This window comes from Sciurus vulgaris (genome assembly GCF_902686455.1).
Source record: "Sciurus vulgaris genome assembly, chromosome: 18".
NCBI classification, from domain to species: domain Eukaryota; kingdom Metazoa; phylum Chordata; class Mammalia; order Rodentia; family Sciuridae; genus Sciurus; species Sciurus vulgaris.
In genome coordinates this window covers 31,606,545-31,625,053 of record NC_136479.1, presented here as the reverse complement: position 1 = coordinate 31,625,053, position 18,509 = coordinate 31,606,545, and the positions used below count along the sequence as shown (strand labels likewise).

At 41.9% G+C, this 18,509-nt stretch overlaps 1 protein-coding gene across 5 annotated transcripts in view; it reads left to right on the top strand.

Annotated features, from left to right (window-relative positions):
* The first annotated feature begins 10,722 nt into the window (after nucleotides 1-10,722).
* The window catches only part of SMURF1 (SMAD specific E3 ubiquitin protein ligase 1), a 97,151-nt gene continuing 89,364 nt past the window's right edge, over nucleotides 10,723-18,509 (top strand). For all 5 annotated transcript variants that reach the window (XM_079121243.1, XM_079121244.1, XM_079121242.1 and 2 more), the window contains exon 1: nucleotides 10,723-11,110. In XM_079121243.1, the coding sequence (XP_078977369.1) occupies nucleotides 11,056-11,110 (55 nt within the window). In that variant the 5' untranslated portion in view covers nucleotides 10,723-11,055. The remainder of the gene's footprint in view (nucleotides 11,111-18,509) is intronic.

The window sequence follows — 18,509 nt, the reverse complement described above, 5'->3', positions numbered from 1 at the left end:
TCCAACAGTAAGCAGGAAATAAGGCAATTAGGAGCAATAGGGGAAAATAGCATAAGAAACTACAAATTTGAAGCAAACTCAATGTGATATGATCTTGATCTTGATTTTAAAACAATAGTGGAAGTTGCCAGGTGCAGTGGCCCTTGCCTGTAATCCTGGTGACTGGAGGCTGAGGCAGGAGGATCGCAATTTCAAATCCAGCCAGCCATGTAAGGAGGCCCTAAGCAACTTAGTGAGATCCTGTCTCAAAATTAAAAAACAAACAAACAAACAAAAAAACGAACTGGGGGTGTGGATCCGTGGTTAAGCACCTTGCGTTCAATCCCACCCTGTACCAAACCAAACCAAACAAAAACCCGGAAACACAGGGAAGTCAACTGTGTCTATAGAAGTGAATGCAAATTTTGTCATCCTTGACACTGTCCAAGTTCAACTGGCAAAAGATGAAGGTGGGAATGCAGAGACGTGGAACAGAGGGCTGGGGATCAGCATCTTCAACAGGGAGAAGCCACAGGTAACAAGGTGATAGAAGAGAAAACACAGTGTCAAATGAATGATTTTAAAATACAAATAGAAGCACTGAAAATATGAACTATGGGAATAGAGGCACGGGGAGGGACGTCTAATCACCTAACTCCTCATCTGTCATAATGGGGAATAAACAGTCTTCAATTGGTTAAATTACAAAGAAATAACAGTGTACATATATTATTTGTTAAAATATCAAGTATCTGGTTATATATATATGTGTGTATGTTATATAAATATATAAGTATATATATATGTATGTGTGCATATATATATATATGTATGTATATATATAAATTTTGGAATACCGTTTGCCAAACTGACTGAGAGAGAGAACTCAGGAATATCTCCATTTTGTCATTGCAAGGATTTAGTAATGAAAAAAAAAAAAAGTTACAACCTCAAATACACTAGAATTGTGCAATGCCATGTAACAGGCATTTGGTTCTGAACCCACACTCCTGAAGCGTAACCACATCCAAAGTCTGACAAAGGACTGGGGAGGTCCCTGTGCAGTCTATTCGTGTGTGAGTTATTCTCCTCCAAAGGAAGTACTCTTTTGCTCACGTTGGGTGAATTATAAATTGAAAGATATTCCATATCCCTGAGGTACTTGGCTTTGAGGAATGTGATATTTAAAAAAAACATTTAAGATGTTTTGGGGTTTTGTTTTTGTTTTCTCTGGGGCCAGATCACAACATCATTTATTTTAAATTATGGGAAAGTTTTATTATTATTTTTTTTTTATTTTTTTTTATTTTTATTTTTTTCACATAAGGCAGTTTATTAAGCAAACAGAGTGTCTCCCTGCAGGGTAAGAGAGAAAATGAGAGGAAAAGAAAGAGAATGAGAAAGGATGTGCACTAGAAAGAGTGTGAAAGCCAGGAGGATAGAGAAAGTGAGGAGGAGAGACAGAAGGATGAGAAAAGATGGCAGGGTAGCTACAGTAAAGCAATTGAATTCCATCGGGCTAACGGGACCAATATCGGAGAAGGATACTTGCAAGCTGACTGATGAACCAATAGCTAGCTAGGATGTTCACAGACTGACAGTAGTTGGGAGGCGGGGAAAATGGCTGCAACAGAAAGGGCAGGGGAACAGCTTTATACATTATATTCCCCTGTTTCTGTTTTTATAAGAAAATCTTTTGCTCTCCAGTTCTTTCCGAAGCCTTCTCTCTCCTTCCTGCCTAAGTGACTGGGGCCAGTTTTGCAGGTGAGATGTAAAAAGTCCATTCTCCTTCCAGACTTCCAAAGGCAGATGGTTTTCATGGACTTCATTTCCTCGATTTGGCAGATCCCCTATTTCCACACTAACTGCCTGCCCCAATTCTGACTTCATTCACCCCTCTAATTTTAGGAACTCCTTCACTGCTGTAGGGAAAGGGGGTGATAACCGATCTGGCTTCTTCGAGCTGGAAGGGGGCAGCATGGGGCAAGCAGTTTGGAGTTCCCTTTTTAGAAATCGGGTCAATTGAGGGGTCCAAGGTAGAAGTCCGGTTGGGGAAGAGCAGGTTGTAAAAGCATCTGGGGATGGGTGCTTCAACCTGAAGTCCGGTGATGAATGCAGAGCAGAGTGTCCGGCAGAATGGAAGGTGGGGCTGTGTCCAGGGGGCACTGGGGCTTAGATGGGGGTCCACTGGCTTAAGAGACAGTGGAAGATCCCATCCCAAGTCACGGCACCAATGTAAGGAATCCCACAGAAACCATGCCGGACACAGGAAATCACATAAGGGAGTTTATTAAGCAAACAGAGCGTCTCCCTGCAGGGTAAGAGAGAAAATGAGAGGAAAAGAAAGGGAATGAGAAAGGGCGTGCGCGCTAGAGAGTATGAAAGCCAGGAGGATAGCCAGAAGGATGAGAAAAGATCTATTATTATTTTTTGTAATGATGATCTGGTCAGAAGCTGTGCATTCTGTTGAGTCAACACATGAAGAAAACCAGATTTTCTTTCTTTGGAAACTTGCAGGTGTCCATACAAATACTCTGGGGTCAGGAAATGCTTAAATGACTCCTTTGCAAAGTTCTTTTACACACTGTCTTCTGTACCAATAATGCTTATAAGAACAGAATGACATTGGTGTCGCCTCTAGTTTATAGGTGAGGAATCAGAGGTTTAAGGGAATCACCCAATATCCCATAACAAAGTTGGAAGGACAGCACCAAAGTCTATTCTGCTGATGCCCACCCGTCCCAAGTAATATCTCTGTCATGAAAATCGCCAGGAAATTCATTGCTCTGGGGTCTCTCCTGGTCTTACATGCCTTGGGTTTTTAGCCCTCCATGTATTTTCTGGGAAGAAGATTCTGGTGTGTGTTGACTTTTTACAAAATAGTTCCTGGTTTGAGGGAACATGGGGAAAGTAACGTATGAGTTACCAAGAAATCAGAATCCAGAAGAGGAGCCAAAGCCAGATGTTTATGCGACACCTCGTGAAGGATTTCCAAGGGATCTACTCACCCCAATAACCCTGATATATGGTTGACAAATGCTTCTCTTTGTGCACAGTCGTAAGTCCAGTTTTCTGACTTACAGACACTGCCAAAACCCCAGGAATCTTTTAATGTGAGTGACTGAGGGTCAAGGTGGCAACTTTTCCTTTTGAACTTCCAGGACAATTCTTTTTGACCAAACAACCTAGTGCTACCCAATACCATATTCTAGGTGACTGGTTGGTTCATAATTCTCCTAAGTTGTTCATAGTTGGCACAAGTCCCAGGCGGAAAGTCCTTCAGGGGAAGAATGAATTAGTCCAACGGGTTTCATGAAACTGTCCCTAGTGAAACAGCCCCACCCTCTTTCCGAGACAAGCCTCCTTGACCAACCCATTATTATCAAATATTCCATTCAGATGTACTCTGGCTTGCGACAGTTAACATTCAAGCCTTCTCTTCGTTTTTTTGTCTATGAGTTGAGAGCCCAGTCACATCCATACATTCAACTGTCGCCAGTCCAGTCTTACCTCTGAGCAGCTAGTACTTTCCTTAGTGAAAATAAAGCCATTTTCCCATTTCATGCCAAGGACTCCCCCTTATTAAACAGAGGCATAGCAGCCCTGCTCTGGTGCTGAGTTAAGACATCCCAGATTGCTCTCCGAGCAGATTGCAATGTCTAAAATGATTAGATCTTTAAGTGACAACCTAAGATGAAAACTCACAGCAGAAATAGAAGTGAAATATAAATACAGAGCTGCTTAAGGCCTTTCAGAAAGCAAAGGTTGGGGTTTGCCTCACAAGAAATAAAGTTACCAAAGCTACATCCCGAGAATGTGGCATTGGAGAGGCTGATGCTTCTGAATTAATCACTACTAATTTCTGTACATCTTAAGAAACTAAGATATGTGGCAAAACCAAGACATGGAAGTGTCCACAAAGAAAGGGGAGGCTTCTTTCTGACCTTCTATCACATTTGTACATAGTTTTAATGATTAGCTTAGAGTGCTGGTCTCCACTACTAGATGTGAACCAAACCCATAGGGATCAGAGACCTCATGGACCCCTTAATATTCCTTGCATGGTAGCATATTGCTTGGTCCTCAGGAGGTTCATAGTAAATGTTTGCTTAATAACCTACAGAACAAGAAAGAAAAAAATGAAATACTATTTCTAATAGTTCATATAAATGGCAACATGATGTTTTCTAAAATATGACTCCTGAGATTAAAAAAAAAAAAAAATTGAAGTCTTAAAGCCATTTCACAGACTAAGTTCCATTCCTCCAGAAAGGTCCGAGGCAGGTAGCATGCTAATGCAGGTTCGGGGGGAGAAGAGATGGACACAGTGTTCGCTTTTAGCATACTACAGTATATGACAGGCATCGAAAAAAGGGGACGAGACTAGATTGGAAATATCTATCCTTGAAAATCTTTATTGTGTTCCCTAGGCAGAGAGAGTAGCTGGTAATTATACAGCATCCCTCCCTCACACAAACCAGATGTTATTAAACCCCAAATTAACTTAATTTGTTTAGATGAATGCCTTAAAGGAATGAGGTACAGCTCCCACCCCTTTTTCGGTACTAGGGGAATTTTTGTCACATTTATGCGTACTTGTTTCTAATTTTGCACAAACAGGGTGAGATTAGAGCTTTGCTGGATCTCAGCAGAAAGATGAGTTTGATTTTGATACGGTGGGCAAAGCAGCCATCAATCCAGGATTCTGTTACCAGTTCAGCCCATCGGTAGGATGCCAGCAGAAATTACGACTGGTTTTTCACCACAACTGGCACTTCCTATAGCTCCTTTTAATAATCTATATAAGAAGGCCTGGTTCATGAATTTTCCAGTTTGCTTAAAATCATAGACTTCCTTCAGCCTCTTCTCCATCTTCATATTAGAGCCAGTGTGTCCTTGAGGAATCAAAAACGAACTCTAATTGAAATGCTGGTGTTTAATCCAACCCCAGGAAATGTAAATCTGCTGCTCTCTTTCCTGCATCATGTAACTGAGACAACCACCAAGCATTAGAGGGCTGTTCAGTCCCCTTCCTACTGTGGGGGGAAAATCCCTACTGTGTGTATTTACGGCAGAAGGTCGTATCCAGTTTTCTCTACTAAATTAAAGGGGCTTCATGTTTCCTCCTGGAAGTTCCCAGGCAGCCTTGGCTGTTGAGATGTATTGATCTCTGCATTCTGGCATAAGATCTACAAGGATCCTAAGACTCCTCTGAAGTTCTAATGCCACCCATTTTTGCTTTGGTTACCTATAGTTGTTAACATCTGAGCTCCAATACCTTTGCCTTGGATTTTGTATGTTGCTGCTCTCTGTCTTTTAAGTTAAAACAACAGAAAAGTAACTGTATACTTCTGATTGTGGTTCTCAAATGCAAGCTTGCAGCAGAATCACCTGAAGGACTTGTTAAAGCACAGGTGGCTGGGCTCCATCCCCTGGGTTCATTCCCCAGCTTCTTTCTTTCTTTCTTTTTTTTTTAATTTTGAGACAGGGTCCTGCTAAGTTGCTGAGGCTGGCTTTGAAATTGTGATCCTCCTGTCTCAGTCTCCCCAGTTGCTGGGATTATAGGTGTGTGCCACTGCATGAGGCCAAAATTACATTTTTAAATGAACAACAACAATTCAATAATCATCTAATTTTCATTCATGACCTTAGCTGTGTCTGAACATAAATTGTGGGGTACAGCTAGGGTCTTTAAAATACTTTGAATTCCTTTATTCATTTATTCATTTTTAGAATTGTCCCTGATTACCTGGCTACATATGTTGGAAGAAAATTGTATCTCACATAATTCCATCGCCATATAACCCAACAATGAAACACTTATTAGAATGGCTAAAATAAAAAATAGTGATAACACCAAATGCAGGCAAAGATGCCGAGAAACGTTGCTGGTAGAAAAATAAAAGGCTACAGCCACTTTGGAAAACAGGTTGGCAGTTTCTTATAAAATGAAGCATGCAATTTCCATATGACTCAGCAATTGTACTCTTGGGCACGTATCCCAGAGAAATAAAAACGTATGCTCACATAAAAACCTGTACAGAAATGTTCATAGCAGTTTACATGTAAGAGCTCCAAACGGGAGTGTCAGCCAGGTGTTCTTCAAAGGATGAATGGTTAACACACTGCCAGTGCTTCCCTACCTCGGAATGGGAGGAACCTGCTGTTGATCCATGTAACAACTCAGACGAATTTTCATGCAATTACACTGTGCGTGTATGTCGGGGCAGGGGGACCAGTTTTTAAAGAATACATCCTGTATGATTTCATTCCTATAGTATTTTTGAAATGAGAATATTTTAGAAATAAAGAGCAGAATCATGACTGGCAGGTGTTGCAGGGTGAGGTTATAAAAGGGCAACATGAGGGATTTGTGTGGTTTTGGAAGAGTTCAGTATGTTGACTGTGGTAAACACAGGAACCTACACACACACCCCGGTGCAAGTAAACTGGGGGGATTTGAATAAGATCATTAGCTTGTACCCATGTCAGTATCCTGGTTGTGATGTACTACAGTTTTGCACAATATTACCATTAATTGAAACTGAGTAAAAGGTACAAGGGATCTCTTTGTATTATTTCTTACAATTATTATTATTGCATTATTTCAATTATTATTTACAATTATTATTTGTATTATTTCTTACAATTATTATTTCTTATTGTGAATCTGCAATGATCTCAATAAAAATTTCAGTTGCAAAATAACTTGGATCACTCCTTTTATTAGGGGGAAAGGACTTACATCATGACCTTCATAATGCTTAGTTCCTATTTTGTTTTGTTTTTGAGAAGGGTCTCACTCAGTTGCGTAGGGCCTCACCAAGTTGCTGAGGCTGGCCTTGAACTAGCCATCCTCCTGCCATAGCCTCCCAAGTTGCTGGGATTACAGGTTAGTTCCTATTTTGGTCAGTTGTATATGAATACACACTCTTGTTGCTTTTGCTGTTCCAGTTAAAATAATATACATTCCATAAAGTACTTCTCCCATTAAGTTTGATTATGTATACTTTGCTTAGTTCTGTTTCAAAAACAAAATTTGTTAATGTCTATTTTATGTAAAATATGAAAATTTAAAAACAAGTAATAAACCTGATCAATAATAATATTGCAAAGCTTATATATCGGTGACATTTAGTTTAGGTTGTAACGAGAAAGAGCCCAAAGACCTCTGGGAATGAATAAATAAAAGGCTGGGAATGCAGCTCACTGGTAGAGTACTAGCCTCGCATGTCTGAAGCTCTGGGTGTTTTTTGTAGTTTGACCCAAACTACAGCACCAAAATGAATAAACAAAAAGAAAAGAATACAGGTGTTAATGAATTCCAATTTTCTACATCCAATTGTTAAAAAATTTGATGTAGGGGCGGGGGTAGGAAGGACAGTGGCATGAGACAGACATCATTACTCTCTGTACATGTATGATTATATGAATGGTGTGAATTCACATTGTGCACAACCATAGAAACCAAAAGTATCCCATTTGTGTAGAATCAATCAAAATGCAGTCTATAAAAATAAAAATAAAATTTGATGTATTAAGCAAAAGGCAAAAGAAACCTAGATCTATTTGTAGCTGTGAACTTGAAGGCTGATATGACTGTGGGCACTGAGGCTCCATCTCAGGTACAGAAACATGTTCTCAAGGGGCATTTGCTATAGCTGTTCAGTCCCACGAGGGATTCTCTGTGCCATATCAAAACAGATTTCCTCAGGGTAATAGCACTAGTAGGTTTTGGAGTCAAGTCTGCTCCACACATTTTACATGTGTTAATAAGAACTACCATCTACTGAGGGCCTGCTGTATTAGATTGCTAAATCTACATCCATGATTTAATTTAAGCCTCACCAATAGCTTTTAAGGAGAGTATTATCCCCATTTTACAGATGAGCAAAGTAAGGCTTGGAGAATTTCATTAACTTGCTTCAGCATTAGCTGTGGTGACAGAGTAGGGGGAGAGTGTGGCTCCATGTGGGTCACAACTGTTCAGTTTTTAGCACACCCGATACCTTTAGGAGGGTCTACTCCTGATTTGGCTCCTTCAACATGTACGTCTGGGATACTCCCAGTATTATTTGCTTGATCATTTCCTTTAGGATAGGAGTTCTTTGTCGAAGGTTTATGGTCCCTTACTAGATCCTCAAATTGGTTTCAGATCATAAACCCACTGAAATCAGATTAAAATCGATGTGTATTTGAACATCTGAATTTTTCTGGGGGAAAGGGTCTAGAGTTTGTATCAGATCCTCAAAGACATTTGGGATTCAAAAATGAAGGTTAAGAACGATTGCAGTCAGGTCCAAAGAGTTTTTTTTTAAACTGGAAAATGTTTCAAATGTCCAGTAACACTGACACAGGAAAAGTGATACATTTTAGGAAATAAAATCAGTTACCAAGTCCTACATAGAAGCCAGGGTCAAAACTGCTGTTTGTAAAGCCATTGCAAAGAGGACACTTGAAGAAACTCACTGAGTGCGACTTCTGTCTCAATAGAATTGTTTGACGTTTCATAATTATTTATGCCAGATAGTTCTAGGAAAGAGTATGTTTGATAGATTTGATACCCGATGAAAGTATACACCTTAAATTTAATGAGGGCCAGGCTCATAGCCTTGTAACAAAATAGCAGCTCATGATTTTTAAGTGGGCAAGTACCTTTTATTATCTTTATCCACTTTTAATGGAGTGAAGGGTGTGGACAGAAGATATAGTGAACACAACTGCACTTTCGTTGAAAACTGAGCTGGAAAATGCCTTTATTCTCATGGCTTAGGCTGTTCCTCCGGACTATAATGTCCTTTCCCCCAGCTCTTTGGCCAGCAAACTTGAACACTGCTTTTAAGTCCTCAGACCAAGGTCTTCTGTGACTCCTTTGAGACATTCCCATTTCTCAGGCAGAATTATTCTGTAATCTATGTTCTAGCCCTCTGCACACATCCCTATCATGGAATCACTGACAGCTGTTTCAGAGAATGGAGTCTTCAACATGCTGAAGCTGTGACTGATTTGTGTTCCTTGTCCCTAGACACATAGTAGGTGGTTGATGTTTGTGGAATGAATAAAACATTAGCTTTCATCTAGGAAAGTCATCCTTGATCAGGATGTTGTGAAATACACTGTTAGGTGTATATCTAGTTAAGTGACGACATGAACTACGTGTTAATGAGTAAGGCAAATGACTTTCAGTAACCTCCAGATGCAAACTTGTGACTCAAAGGTTGAGAAAACAACCAAGCAAAGAAAGGCCCAGACATCTAGGCAGGTAAGAAAATAATGAGGTGGAGCAAGAAAAAGTTTCATAGTCAGGAACAGTTGGGGACAGGAACAGGGACTGGACTCCTGTAAGGGGGAAGTGGGAAAGAGGGAGAGGGAAGATGTTTAGTTTGGCATACAAAGACTTCTTGAACATGAAATACTGACTGGATTGAGAGAATGAGAATTACCTGGAGGCATTAGAGACCCTGGTCAGATTTATGCAGTTACTAAGGGCTTATTCTTAGTGAAGACTGCCCACAAATGGAAGCAGAGCTGGATTTGGGTCTACTGCCGTTGCTCATTTTCTTCCCTGTCTCACTAGGATCACTGAAAGTCTGAACTGCAAAGGGTCACAGAAATGGTCTGGAGTCATCCTTTTATTTGATGGACTGAAGCTTTAAGATATGATCCCTTGAAACCAGCCCACCAGAGACTGCTTTCACTGGGCACAGCCTGAGACAGGCAGAAATGTCAAAGTGCTCTAGGTAGTCGACTCTAATTGACGACTGTGACCTCAGGAAAGGCTCAAGGCTTCAGAAAATGCAGCAAGAGCCCAGAACCTTGTTTCCTTGGGACACAACCAAATAAAGGCTCTCCAAGAATTTGTAAGTTAAATGAATTAGGAAGCAGATCAAGAATAAGTTTGATAAACAAACCCAGTTTTTCCTAATAACATTTTCTTTACTTCCTCTCTATAACATGTTACCATAGAGATGAATTTGTTTGCAGGAGAAAGCATTGCTTTTAGTTTTTATCTGCAACTCTGGGAGGAGGAGAAATTTAGCAAAAAGCAGGTGAACACAAGTCCTATTGCGGCTTGTTGGTTTATGTGCAGATTGCATAACAACAAACATCTACCTCTCAACTTTATTCTTTTCATCTTGTTTACCTTGTCCATATTTGGTACTTCCTGCGATTCTGGCAACTTTGTTACTGGTCAATAGAGCACACTGGTTGCACAGAGTACACCTGAGAATCTGTCTCTTTGAGAAGTCCCTCTCTTGAAACTGCAGGATCTAAAAGCTCTTTACTCAAACATGGTATCGCATGCCCGTATGCAAGGTGCTTAGTGTAGGTACAGGCCGCCGTCTCCGGCAGTCCTTCCTTTCATAGCTCTTTAGGAGCCTGGAGACCTGGAAAGCAAATCCGTTCCCTGAACCTCAGGGTCCGCATCTGCAAATCGGTTCGCTCAGAAATGTGGTCACGACTAAAGGCGACGGTGCGCGAGCAGCGCCTTCCTACCCGCGTCCGGGAGCAGGTGCGCTTTCCGCCCAGTTCCCGCTCTCCCGGCTCCCGGGTACACACACGCGCGGGAGTCGCGCAGCCCCAGGCCCCGGGTCCAAGACCCGCGCGCGCCAGGCAGAAGGGCGGGAGGGCGACGTCGCGGCGCGCCCCGCCCCTCCTCGGCGTGGCCCGCGGGCGCGCGCACGCACGCAGTCGCGGGGGCGCACGGCGCGGGGGCGCGCAGGGCCGGGCCGGCACGGCGGCGGGCACGCGCGCGGCTCCGGGAGGCGGCGGCGGCGGAAGCGGCGAGGGCGGCGGGCGTCCGGCTCTGAGGAGGTGGAAGCAGCGGCGGCGGCTCGGGACTGGGTTCGGCTGGCAGGAGCGAGGATCGGGGCGCCGGGCCGAGCGCCGATCCCCTGGCTGGACCACCCGCCCGCCGCCCAGACGCCTGGGCCGCGGAGTTTGTGTCCCGGCTCGGACCCCGGCGCCCAGCCCGGAGCCGTAACCTTGAGGCGGCGGCGGCGGCGGCGGGGCCGGGCCGGGCCGGGCCGGGGGGCGGCGGCGCTGGATCCGCGGCTGCCCGATCGTTGGCGGGAGATGTCGAACCCCGGGACGCGCAGGAACGGCTCCAGCATCAAGATCCGTCTGACAGGTACGGCTGGCGGGAGGCCCACCCGCCCCTCGGGCGCCCCCTCGACCCCCGCACGGCCCCGGAATTCCCCGCAGGGCGCCCTTGGAAGTGGCCCTCCCCCACGCCGGCCGTTGTCCCAGGACCTCGTCACCCCCCTCGGCGTGTGCCCCTCGCTTCTCCCTCCCGGCCCCGCCCCCTCGCCTCTCCCCGGCCCCGCCCCCTCGCCGGTCGCCCCCTCCGCTCCCCTCGCTCTCCCACACCTGCCCCCGGCCGCTCCGGCCCCGCCCCCTCGCGCTCCCCTTCTGCTGCCCACCGCCGTCGTCGCCCCCTCATCCTTCCCCTTGCTTCCCTTTCTCTCCCCCAGCAGCCTGCCCGCTTCCCCCTGCTCCCCCTACCTGCCCCTCTCTTCTCCCCTCTAGTCCCGACCCTCGCTTCCCACTACCTTTCCATCCTCTCCTTTGCTTCCCTACCTCTTCCCCAACCTTCCCTTCCACTTGGCCCCGCTGGTGCCCCTCACCGCTTCTCTTCCCCTTCCAGCCTGTCTTGCGCTCCCCCCCGCCCCCTCGCTTCCCCCCACCTCCTCCTCGCCCCCTCCTCTGCTCCATCCTTCGCTTCCCTTTCCCCCAGCCTCCTTCCTTCTGCCTCCCTGGCCCCGCCCCCTCACTTTCCCTAGGCCACGCCCCTCGTGCCTACCTAGCCCCGCCCCCGCTTATCTCCCAGCCCCGCCCCCTCGCCGTCTCGCGGCCTCCACCCTTTTCCTTCAGACCCGAATTCCTCGAGCCTGTGTAGTAGCGAGCGTCACCCAGTCGTTTTCTCCTCGCTTCTCCGTCGGTCCAGCTCTCTTCAGTCTAGCCCACTTCCGTCTTCCCCGGGCCGGGCCACTAGCTGCTGTCCACTATGCTTCTTCAGTTCTTGGTTTTCTGTCTCGCACTTCGCGGTCACCCCGACTCCACAACCTTGAGCCCCTGTTGGGCGCGATCCCCCTCCCACACACTGGAGGCTGTGGCAGCTGCACCGGCGCAGGCTCCTTGATTCACTCCCATTTAGTCTTCAATGAAATCCGTGTTTCCTAGGTGGCTCTGTAGTGCCACCTTCAAGGGTGAGCGCCAATCTCTGCTGTGGGCCTGCGACGTGGTGGTTTGGGTGCGTGGAGATTCCAGCTTTCTGCTACCGCAGATTCTGGACCAACCTGCAGCCTCATCTTCCCTCCTCGCTCCCCTCTGTACTAGCTGCTGCCTGGTGTCCAGTTCAACCCCCAGGACTTGCCGGTTGAAATTCATCCCTAAGGCTGTATTGTAGTGTTGCAGATAAGGTTCTGCTTTGGGACTTTCCAAACTCGAATTTTTTCAACTTGAGAAGGAAATAAGTTCATGCTAATGCCTGTCAGGGATTTTTTCCCTGGATTTTTCTGTTCAGTAGCCAGTCTGTTGAGGACTTCAAAGTCGGGGTCTGGTCAGGTACTTTCAAAGACAAGGATGTGAGGATTTTGAAATTTTATCGCACATGCAGAGCCATAAAGTCATTGGTTAAAAAAAATCTGTGAAAACCGGTATTTTTTTTCAAACTGAAATTTACTTTGAAAGTCTGTAGCTGTTGAGTGATCTGTTTTCTTTTAAGAAAAGTGTTATTTTTGTATAAAGAGATCAGATAATGATTTGAACCCAATCCCAGACCCTGGTTTTGTAAAGTGACAGGTATATCCTCCCTATCTCTGCTTCTGGAGAAACCTACACCTTTTACACCAGAGCAGACGCTTCCCACAGGTAGATACTGTGTATACATTGTTACTTTTGTGTTTACATTAAATCACATTTTTTTGACATTGTAACACTGACAACATTGGTTCTGATTTATAATGTAACCTGCAATTGACCTCGGATTGTTTTCAGTTTTCTTGTTAAAAGCGGAAGTATCTGATTTGGGGAGTTTAGTAGAAATGAGCTGAATGTTTTAGAAGGAATAGGTTTTAATTAAGGTATTTGTGTCAGGTGGATATGTATATTAACCAATCTTAGTTGACTGATCTGGGTCTTTTCCGTGTGAAAGGGAGAATTTAGTTAGTTTAAATGGTATGGATGAAGAAATGCTTTAGAGTTTGGGTAGCCTTTGATATGGAAGGATCAGGTGATAGTGTTCTTTCAGAAACACTTTTTCCCTTTCCCCCACTTGAGAGAATCTGAGTGTGATCATTCTTACAAGAGTATAGTGGTAATTGTATTCACGTGTGATGCCAGTAGTTGCTTAAATGTGTTGAAGATAAGGCAGGTTTGGCCTTATCTTTAAGGGAAATTTAAAACATTGGGTTTTAAACATCTTTCAAAAGTTGAATACTTTTGTTGTAGGTTTTTAGAATTCATTTTCAAATTTAATATTTGAAAAAATCATTTAAAGTGAGCAATATTGTAGTTAGTTAATGACTAACTAATTAATTAACTAATGTAATACAAAGAGAATAAAATCAGCCAGATGCCGGGTGCACTCCTGGAATCCCAATGGCTTGGGAGACTGAGGCAGGAGGATCGTGAGTTCAAAGCCAGCCTCAGCAAAAGTGAGACGCTAAGCAACTCAGTGAGACCCTGTCTCTAAATAAAATACAAAGTAGGGCTGGGGATGTGGCTCAGTGGTTGAGTGCTCCTGAGTTCATCCCTGATACAAAAACCAAAACCAACAAACAAAATTATGGGAGTTATTAAAGAACATTTATTTAGTGTATGCAGTTCACAATTGTGTTTGGTGAACAGAGCATTAGATTTAGATTAGGAGACTTGGACTGGTTAGATCTATCATTAACTGCATGATATGGAACAAATTATTTAACCTGTCTTCGTCTCAGTTTCCTCATTTATCAAATGAGACTTCAACTCCATTATTACATTCTTTGATCCTCTTTCTTGCAGGATGTATCAGTTTGGCTACTCACTTATTTTTAAGCTGTTGGATATGTGTGCTTTCTGTTGTCCTTAGTCCTGATATTTAGGAGTTTGTGTTGAAGCGCGACACTTTCTGTTTGATTTATGCCTCACATTAATTTTATGTATTGATTACATTTATGCTTTTTTCCCTTTCTTCCCATGGGACCCTTTTTGTTTTGAAGACTGTTGGGCAATATGGCAAACTGCCTTGGAAATCTGGTCTGAACAGTAGAAGAATGAGTTTTTATATTTAAAATAATTTAATGAATGTGGTATTTTAGTAGGAAAATAGTTTTTAAATAATTTCATTATGTTTGGGGGCATAATATGTGCAAAAGCAAGTGATCGCTGTTAAAAAGTATTACCTTGCAGACATCTTGCCAGTTCACTGGCAAATCAAACACTTTTGGAAACATTTTCATCTGAAAATGAAGCAGGATTTGCAAAAACTTTGTTCTTATGTGGTATACAAATGAATCCCAGATACATTATTTGCACCACTTTGGGTAAAAGAATGCAATTTTGAGCTCTAAGGTTCCATAGTACTTTTCAAAAAAATTAAATTTTATTCTGATGTTAACCAGTTGGTTGAAATACCAAATATCTAAACTTTTTTTTTTTTTTTTTGCACTTTTATGCCTTGAAATACTGTCAGAATTCCTTGTGTATTTATGTCTTTTGGAGTGTGACTATATATTGTGAAAAGAAAAATTCTAATTCCGAGTAGAGGGAGGGGAACAAGTATTCATTGGTAGTATATGGAAATACAAGAATATTTTAAAGTTGGAACATATGTGATACAAGGCGACTTGTGTTTGGCATTTGGATTTTGCATCTTGGAGTGAAACAGTTGTTAGTAATAGCTGTTAAACTTTGAATTGATCGATAACAGTTGGCCTAATTGATTCAAAATAGTTAAGTTTCTCTTAAGAAAGATTTAAAAAAAAAAACTTTTAAGAGTATTAATTGCACCAGCAAAGAACCTCACTTAATAAAGCACACAGAACTTTATTTCAGTAACTGTGATAAGATGGACTGAGTGGTCTGGTTAGGTTTTAGCTGAGCTCTCCACCACAGTTTACTTGACATTTCCCTGAGTCTGCCTCAAAGTTAGTAGCGTATAGGCAAGGCATTTCTTTGTGCTGAATTATCTAAACTTATAGGATAGGTTAGATCAAATGTTCCTGCAGAGTTTACTTTTATATTTTAAAAGGAATCACCTGTGCCAAATACAGGTTCTGTCATTGATTTTGTGAGTTAACAACCTTTGTGAATTTGTGGGTGGTTTTTTTGTGTGGTTGGGTGTTTTTTTTTTTTTTTTTTTTTTTTCCTTTTGGTACCAGGGATTGAACCCAGAGGCACTTAACCACTAAACTATATCCCCAGCCCTTTTTATTTTTTGAGAGAGGATTCACAAAGTTGCCCATTCTGGCCTTGAACTTGGGATTTTCCTGACTCATCCTCCTGAGTTTCTGGGATTGCAGGCATGAGCCACCAATGCTGGGGTAAAACCTTTCGTATACTTTATTTCTACCTTCATTTAAGAAGTAGGTCTGATCCATCAAATTACTCCAGGTTTGTTTGTCAAAGTCCAAAACTTGTATTTTTGCAACCATTAAAAGTTGTTTCTTGAATATTTAGATTTCTCCTTCTCTTCCATGAATTTTCATTTTCTTGGTTCAGTGGAGGAGAGGTTCTGGGGGCTGGGTTACTTATGAAGTAGTTTCTTATGGATTGGGGTGGGGGGGGATGATATCCGTATTTCAACATTAGCTCAGTGATCCAGTTAACTAGACTGGTTTGTAACACATTTGTGGGCACCACTTAAATGCTAAAAACAGCCAAATCGTGCATTTTATTAAGTAGTTGCCAAAACTCAGATGGATGAAATATTACCATATCTTCCCAGTGCTCTCATGTTCTGGTGGGGAACCTTAAGTTTGGGATTCTTACTTGGATCAAATTTTTGTAATTCAAAACCATTTTAGAGCCTAAATATTTTTAAACAAAGAATTTTTTAAAATCTGTTTTTGTTACGGAGCAACTTAAACCACTGCTTAGCTTATTGTTTGGTAAGTGAATTTTATCAAGAGAAACCCCTCAATTTAAATTTGTTTGCTGTCCACAGCACACTCTCTCTTTCCCGAGCTGACTAGTTCCTAAGGTCATTGTAGTTAAAGGAGAGCGGTGGAGCTGTGTTGTAAAAACAAAAGCACACAGCCGTGTGGATCGGCATATCTTTTAAAAATGTTAGAATGACTGTTGTGTCTACAGATGCAATTTAACCCATTTGGATATTTAAGTTAAATGGAATGTTGTTTCCACATTTCTAGATTAACGGGAAGAAAACCTTTTATTGTTTTAAAACAAGGCTTAAGTAATGTATAATCAATGCGTCTGGTGCTGCGCCCCGCTCTGCAATTCCAGCTGTGTGCACCTCCATTGCAGCTGAAAGGAATTCTAATTGGCTGAGGAATGTCGGCAACATCATGTATCACTGAGCATGAACCTATTCTGCTGGCTGCCGGCTGATGCATTTCAGATGTTTTAAGCTCCTGAATCCAAGTTGGAGGTTGCCTTCAGGAGCCCGGAGGAGCATGTTGCGAAGCTTCAGTTGTAGATGGCAGCCCACTTTCTTTGTATGTTGAGCATCCCTGATTGTTCTGAAGGCCATGGTGCTTTCTGGTGGCCAAACACAGGCTGGGGAATCAGAGCCTAACTCACAGAGTACCTCAGTGAAGAAAGGGGGTGTGTAGAATTACAATCTTTTCATGACTCAGTTTTCCTCTCTGTAATTTGAGGTATCTGCCTTTTTTTATAACACGTAAGACCCGATAAAGATGGATTTAACATTTTAATGAGCACTTATGAATTATTTATGAAATAGCACAATGTGAACACCAGTCATAGATTGGTGTTTTATATACACACACACACACATATATATATATATATATATTTTTTTTTTTTTTTCTGGTACTGGGATTAAACCCAGGGATGCTTAACTACTGAGCCACATTCCAGCCCTTTTTAACGCTTTTTACTTAGAGACAGGGTCTTGCTGAGTTACTTAGGGCCTCACTAAGTTGCTGAGGCTGACTTTGAACTCTCAGTCCTCCTGCTTCAGCCTCCCCAGCTGCTGGGATTACAGGCCTGTGCCACCACGCCTGGCAGATTGTTGTTATTTCTTATGTCTAAACAACCATGTAAATGATGGGGCTAAAGCTGTGCTTTGATACTAAAGAAAACTGATGGAACTGATTGATCGATAAGCATGGGAAGATAAGACTTGGAAATGAATTGTTAAATCTAACATTTTCAGAAACTTCTATAGAGAAATAGTTACCAGCTAAAGCTAGCATCATCTTTAATGGTGAAACCTTGAAAGCATTCCTGTTAATCTAACAATCAGAGGTAATCTAACAATCAGAATTATTATTAACTAGAGAAAGACTTCAGAAAGCAGGAAACTGAACTGTTATGATTTGCAGATGATATGGTTATATATCTTTGAAAAAACCCAAAAGATCAGCTGAAAACTGTTATAAACAATAAATAATTTTTAATCAAGTAGCTGGATAGAAAATTTCTTATGCTAAAAATAGAATGAAATATGTATGCAAAGGTAAACTAGGAAAAACAAATTGTAACCTGTATGAAAATGAAAGTCTGGTATTCTTAATATATAAAAAGCTTTTAAAAATCAATTTGAAAAAGGGCAAGTGACCTGATAAAGAATATAGACACTTCACAGAAAAGAAAAAGTGGATTTCAAACTTGCGAAAAGACATTTTCTTTTATTAAGAATTATAATTTTTAATAATGTCTCTAGTCATATTAAATGAAATATACATTTTTAAATTAAGAGTGAATCTGTTTTTCATGTAGCAGATGGGCAGACCCGAGAGTTTGAAATATTTTCTATGATAAGGGTGTGGAAAAGTAGCCTTTTTACATTGTTGGTTTAGAATGCAAACTTACCCAGTAAGTGCTATCAGATAAGAAACCGATGTATCCTTTGATCTAGTAATTCTGCCCCAAGGCTTTTTTCTTGCAAGTATATTTGTACATTTATTTAATATCATATGGTAAAATGTTTGCAGCATTGTTTGAAATTACAAAAGACTGAAATCAATCATTAATCAATAAGAACTAGTTACATCAATACAGAACTAGTTACATAAATTATCATGTATCCCCAAGGACTCATAGCTGTTCAAAAGTATAAGATAGTGCTTTAATTGTGATGTGGATTCTCTAAGATATATTACTGAGTGGAAAATAAGCAAGATTCATGAGTGGATTGTATACTTACTATATGAGATATACTTTATATATATGTACTATATATATAAAATACATCTCAAATAGTATTTTCAGTATAGTTAGTATACTCAAATAGTATATTATAGATATGTTACATATACATAAATTTATAAACGTTTGTATAGGACATCACTGGAAGGATACTGTTGAAAATATTGACCATGGTTGGGTGTGGCAGTGCA